The 6445-nt window shown below is 35.4% G+C and overlaps 1 protein-coding gene across 2 annotated transcripts; it reads left to right on the top strand.

Annotated features, from left to right (window-relative positions):
- The first annotated feature begins 1871 nt into the window (after positions 1-1871).
- LOC107038192 (mitochondrial glutamate carrier 1) lies at positions 1872-6202 on the top strand. 2 transcript variants are annotated; one of them, XM_015257125.1, is made up of 7 exons: positions 1872-1956; positions 3292-3478; positions 3567-3716; positions 4405-4541; positions 5213-5398; positions 5467-5617; positions 5976-6202. In XM_015257125.1, the coding sequence occupies exons 2-7, from the start codon at positions 3300-3302 to the stop codon at positions 6112-6114; spliced, it is 942 nt and encodes a 313-aa protein (XP_015112611.1). In that variant the 5' UTR covers positions 1872-1956; positions 3292-3299; the 3' UTR covers positions 6115-6202. The 2 variants fall into 2 exon arrangements, with proteins under 2 accessions (XP_015112611.1, XP_015112610.1); XM_015257124.1 differs by lacking the exon at positions 1872-1956 and adding an exon at positions 1964-2222.
- Positions 6203-6445: the final 243 nt, after the last annotated feature.

Raw genomic sequence — 6445 nt, 5'->3', positions numbered from 1 at the left:
TGGGTGAATACTTCTTTGATGTATAATTACGCAATGGGTGATTGTCCGAGGGGATTCCCCATTCTCGGTATATTCTCAAATTAAATAAAAAAATAATTGACATCATTTTTATTTGAATTCGTTTTGTATCAGCCTAATTACGCGTAATGAAATTAAAATCTTGAACATTTTATGCCTCAAACAATTTTTCAAGTTTACGACCGTCACAAATTAAAAATTAATTATGCCCCTCATTATGCATCATAGTTTGACGCTAATTTTCTTACAATTCATTTGTGGCCATCATTTTTAATTTAAAAATTTGTGCGGCACATGAACATCATTTTTGGGATCGCGTAAGCACAATTACTCTCGCGTCCACTTGACTGCTATTCGTATTCAATGAATTAATATTTTTAGAAAATTATTTAATAGCCTGTCTCCATATCACTCATCAATTGATTCGATGTGTCCAGTTTATTGTCTAGAATCATTTTATTATTGAAATCGTTGTCTATACCGGCTGCAGTGGATATTTATTAGTGCAATATCGATCATGAAATTTAATGCCTATGCGATGGCGGGAGGAAGGATCGCTCAACGCACAACCTAGCGAGTTCACATAGGCGCGCTAGGGAGGGCGATGTTTGTCGATTAGTCGAAACCATCGATCTATCATGCCCAACATCGATGTTTTTCATTCGATATTTTCAACAGCCGATTAACCGATCTTCGATTTTCTTCCAAAATATCGATGTTTTTGACCAAGCTAACAAAATTTTTGATCGACTAATAATTTCGATTGATCGAGAATAAAAAAATTTATAATTTATCCGCAATTATAACTAATTATTTTCTACACCATGTACATGATAAATGTACATTATAAACAAATCCAGTCGTCAGAAAGCATCGATTCTTTGAATAATCGATCTATATTCCGGAAAAATCGATTCACATCGATTTTTTTAAAAAACATCGATTTTTTGATAGTCGATGTTCTTCAAAATATCGCCCATCCCTAATGCACAGGCCGCTCAACCCAAAATTAAAAAAAAATCATTAAAAAATAAATATTAATTCCCAAACTCCAAACCGATATTTTTTCGTCTTCCCAAATGATTTTGAATCGATTCAGGCTGGCTCGATCAACATCTCATGATACCAACCTGCTAACTACACACCACATAAAAACTATTAAATCATAAATAAACTATTAGTTCCTAAACAATCAAATTAAATTCTTAAACTATCCCAAATCCTTCCCAAATGGTTGAACATTATTATTTTTTTTTTTTTTTACTCGTAAATGAGATCGCTGAACGATCCTCTAGGGTTCCGACTTCACCTCGAAGACCGCCCAGCAAGCAAAGCGATGCAAACACTTCCTTATCGCTCTGCAATAGTGCTCCCTCTAACCAGAGGGTGAGCTCTATTACAATCCAGAATCATGCTGCCTAAGTAGACGGAGGGACCCGAGGATGACTGCCTTGTGCATCTGGCCAGCTAAACTGAAGGCTTGACGCCTACAGGCCGGAATGGTTTTGAGCGCAGATATGAATGACTCCTTCATTCCCCCAAGAGGGCCAATGATAAGGACAACCAACTTTACTTTAAATCCTCTGTTTATTTGACGTAACTCAAACAGGAGTGATATTATTATTATTATTATTATTATTATTATTATTATTATTACCCTACTAGGTACATGTCCGTCTGGAAGAAATCTCAAACCACGCACTTGCGTTCGCGTCTTTATCTCATCCAAGCATTGCAGAAACCATCCTTATCAACTCAGAAAATTGGCAAAAAATTAATCCTTCACCCAATAACGTCAATTCCCCCCTCCCCTTGTCACTCAATTATTTAACCACCTTGGACCGTGCCACATTAATATCCCGAGGTCATCCACCAGCTGCTCAATAATCTTCTCCATCAAAACCGATTGACGGCATTGATGAAGCTCATGTTGTACAAGTAGGCATCCACTTGTCTCTCATTCACCCGAAACCACTTATTCTGTCAATCGATTCGGGAGGGGAGTCCTATGGAACATTGATGAAAAAAAAATTATCACCGGTGAGAGACGGTGGTGTTGAAACCAACGCGCAACGTTAGCGTAACAGCTCTCTTTTCCATCTGTCTTATTGGACATTTGGAGAGAAGAGAGTGAGTGATAGTTTATCTTTATGTGTTTATCGAGGAGTTAATTTTTGTTTGTACGTGGTTTAACTGGCACTTGGGTGAGTGAGTAATTGTTGCTAATTGAATCGTTAATCAGGCATCAACAATTGATACTGCTGTCGTGTTGCGTTGATGTTTCAAACTATTTGGGGATATTTACATGAGGGGAATTTGATGATTCGGGGTTTCACGGGGCAGATCAGATTCTTGAAAATGTAAATTTGAGGGGAGAACAGGAATTTTAATCGGGCGTGGGTCGAAATTTTTACTTGTTCCCTTCTTTTTTTTATGTTATTTATTTAATGTAAAAAATTCGTTTCTTGGGTTATTTACACTCTCGATATGTTACATTTTTTTAGATACTTTTGTAAACTTGAATTCGTAAGTTACAATTGAATATGTTTATTTGACTGTTGTATTTGTTTCGAAAATCGGATGACAACGGATGAATTCTCTGTGATGACCCAACGTTTCGTCTCCTAGGGAAGACAAAACGTCGTTCTCAAAAATTTAAAAAATTGATATCTACGAATTACATTGGCGAACGTCATTGTATAAAAAATTCTTCAACTTCGACTTCATTTCTACTTCTATAAGTGTTAATTTGATTTTTGAAATTAAGATTCTTTAAATATTTACGCATTTCTTCTATGTATTTGTGGTCGGTTGCATCTGCGAATTTTTTGCGGTATCGCGCCGTGAGCAGGTGGTTCTTGTTAATTTATTTAGTAATTCTGATCGTTGCTGGCTGCACTTTGGACAATGCCAAAACGCCAGCGGTAAAACGATTCAAGTCGAATTAACTCTAAACTGTTTTTGAGAAATATCTCTGAATCTAAGGAAAATCGCGAAATTTTCATGGAATTTTTTTACCCATTTCCGACGTACAATAAAATTGTTGATGAAAATCTTAGATAACGTCGATCGGAAGTTGATTTATCAGTAATCCGCGTGAGTGAAAAGCGATAAGGGAATGGAAATCACTGACTTTATCCACCAAATCGTCAAGAGTACTAATTTATTTTTCTCCCTTCAAAAATATTCGTGATTTTGTTTGAAATTCTGTTGAATAACATTTCTAAATATAAACTCCTGTTATTTCACGTCGCATTCAACCTTTTTTTATAGTCAGTAAAATGGCAAAGCAAGAGGTGCCAGCAGCGTCCCCCCAAAAATTCAAATTAGTTCCAAAAATTGTGAACGGGGGAATCGCGGGGATCATCGGGGTATCGGTAGTTTTCCCCCTGGATTTAGTGAAGACGAGGCTCCAGAATCAAGTGATAGGGCCCAAAGGAGAGAGAATGTATGCCTCGATGTGAGTCAATGATCTATCATCACTTTAACGATCGAAATATTAAAAATAATCCTCAACAAGTCGATAATTTTCCCAATCTTCCCGCAAGGTTTGATTGTTTCAAAAAAACATACAAGGCTGAGGGCTACTTTGGAATGTACAAGGGGTCTGGTGTGAATATTCTACTGATTACTCCAGAGAAGGCCATTAAATTGACTGCCAATGATATGTTCAGACATTATTTATCTCCTGGACCTGGGTAAATACTTGTTACTCATTAAGGGAAGACTACTATGAGTTTTTAAAGTCGCGAGGTGTTGGAAGAGATTTCTCATGCGTTGAAGATCGATTATATATGTCTAAAAACGAATAATTAATGCAAAAACATTAATTGTTTATTGCTCGTTTGTCCCACGGACCCTGAAAGTGTTAAAAATAGTCCAGCGCCTCAGATTTTTTGATCTACGAATTAGTTTCATGAAATGCATCGCCTAATTGCTAATTTTGTTTTTTTTTTAAATTAAAAAATTGCACCACTCATGTGGAATATATTTTAAATATTTTAAGGATAATTTTTCTGTCTTTTTTGAATGAATAGCGCAAATTTGTATATTAAAAGAAACGAAATTAGCGGTGTAGGAGTCGAATTTCAAAAAAATAATTCGTAATTTTTTTTATTGTACACATTTTTTCAAAATTTTTGAAAAAAAAACCTCTGAACAATTAATTTTCTGCATTAATTATTTATTTCATTTGTAGACATATATAATTGATCTTCAAGGCATGAGAAACTTCACTCCAACAGCCCGCGACTTTTAAAACTCACAGTAGTCTCCCCTTAAATGACTTCCATTAAATATCAGAAGATTCTTAATGGAGTGAATAATATCTTCGTTCTGAATTTGAAGTATTATCGAATGAATTTCCCATGGGTTCGGATCTTTTAGACAACCACTGCCACTAGAACGTGAAATGCTGGCTGGTGGATCAGCCGGTGCTTGTCAAATTGTGATAACAACTCCCATGGAGCTGTTAAAAATTCAAATGCAAGATGCTGGTCGTGTTGCAGCTGCAGCTAAATCAGGTAAAACCAGTTCCATTCGCTATTCAGATTTTTACATCTCATTTAATGTTGAATTATCTCAGGATAGTGGGAGTTGTATTAAGAATAATTCAATTAAAATGACTAGTTCCGGCCAATGCTTGAGACAAATATTAAAATCTCAAGGGAAAATAAATAGCCGCACAAAATATGAGGAAATGGCACAACATTTCGAATACTCAAGGAATTCCTCTTCAAGTGTATTTATTCAGCACTATAAAAACAAAATCGACATCAACTATTTCATATTTCATCTCAATAATAACACAGTCCGACAAATTTTCGACCCCGCCTCTCCTAGAGACGAAATTATCCACATCAAAAGGGTTCAATTCCGCTAATTCTGAATCCGTTAATAGAATTCTTGTGGATCTTCCAGTTTTAAAGGAAAAAATGTTAAAGTTGAATTCAAAATTCAATAAAAAAATAACGCGAGCACGAATCGGACTGAAATAAAATTTTAAAAAATGAGGGAATCCAGATTTATGAATAGACAGAGAGTTTTTTCTGATTGACGCACGGAATAACGCTCAATAAATTCAGTAATGAGGCAATATATTCAATTAAAACGAGAACATTTATTTATTTTTAAGAACAATTCAATTTTAACCGGAAGAACTGGTAAACGATACGAATTTATCTCGTCATTTCAGCTGGAAAAAGTGTTCCAAAAATATCAGCATGGTCATTAACTCAACAATTGTTTAAAAAAAGGGGAATTATGGGACTTTATCAGGGAACTGGTGCAACTGCCCTCAGGGACGTCACCTTCTCTGTCATCTACTTTCCACTGTTCGCACGATTGAATGACCTGGGTCCAAAGCGTGAAGACGGATCTTGTGAGCATCGAGTTATTTATCAAATCATCAACAAATGAACATTTTTTATATTTTTGATATTGTTCTAGCTGTATTCTGGTGTTCATTCTTGGCTGGATGCACGGCTGGCTCCACTGCTGCGTTGTTAGTCAATCCATTCGATGTGATCAAGACTAGATTACAAGCTATTAACAAAGCTCCTGGTGAGCCTACGTACAATGGAGTTCTGGATTGCATTATGTGAGCACTTCATCATTCTTATAAAAAACAAATGGGAATTGCTCTCGTCGGGACACAGTCAAAATATTTTTTATAATAAATTAGTAATTTGTCTGAATGGAACATCTGACAATCTATTCTGACGATGTATTTTAAACTGAATTCAATGATTTATTGAATTCAACATTAAATTTTTGTCGAGTTACATAAAAATAACCGATGAAATTTTCTGACATTTATTCTATTCATTCTATCAAAAGACAAGAAGAGAAATCAAATTTCTGGGTATTACTCCATTATTCGGGAATTGACGGAAATAAAATAAAATAAAATAGTATAAATTATTCATTCATGAGAAAAATGCATTAATTTTTTGCAGGACGACGTTGAAAAATGAAGGCCCAACAGCATTTTTCAAGGGCGGTGCATGTCGTATGATCGTGATAGCCCCTCTATTCGGTATAGCACAAACAGTCTACTACCTCGGTGTCGCTGAAAATCTCCTAGGTATTAAATAAAGCAACTGAATCTGCCAGTATCCTGCAGTATTGAAGTACCCTGAGAAAACGTTGACAATAATAATGAATATTACGAGAATGCAAGTAACTATAGATAGTTTATTTCAATTTACATGTGCTCGCTGAGTCACTGATCCCAAGAAATAGTTTTTATCCTCTGGTACAGGAATATCTCAGAACGCCTTTTCAAATTTCCGTTCATATTTTTCTTACCGAAGAATTCTCTCTTACTTCCTAGTCAATTTCCTGTTTTTGATTGCATTTTTTTATTGTTTTTAGAAATTTCAAAAACTATTTTTTATGTGGAACTCCTAGGTATATTCTTCTGGGG

Source organism: Diachasma alloeum, unplaced genomic scaffold (assembly GCF_001412515.2).
Source record: "Diachasma alloeum isolate Michigan unplaced genomic scaffold, Dall2.0 Dall_scaffold_00279, whole genome shotgun sequence".
NCBI lineage: Eukaryota > Metazoa > Arthropoda > Insecta > Hymenoptera > Braconidae > Diachasma > Diachasma alloeum.
The sequence above is the reverse complement of the archived record's forward strand: the minus strand, read 5'-3'. Positions and strand labels throughout refer to the sequence as shown.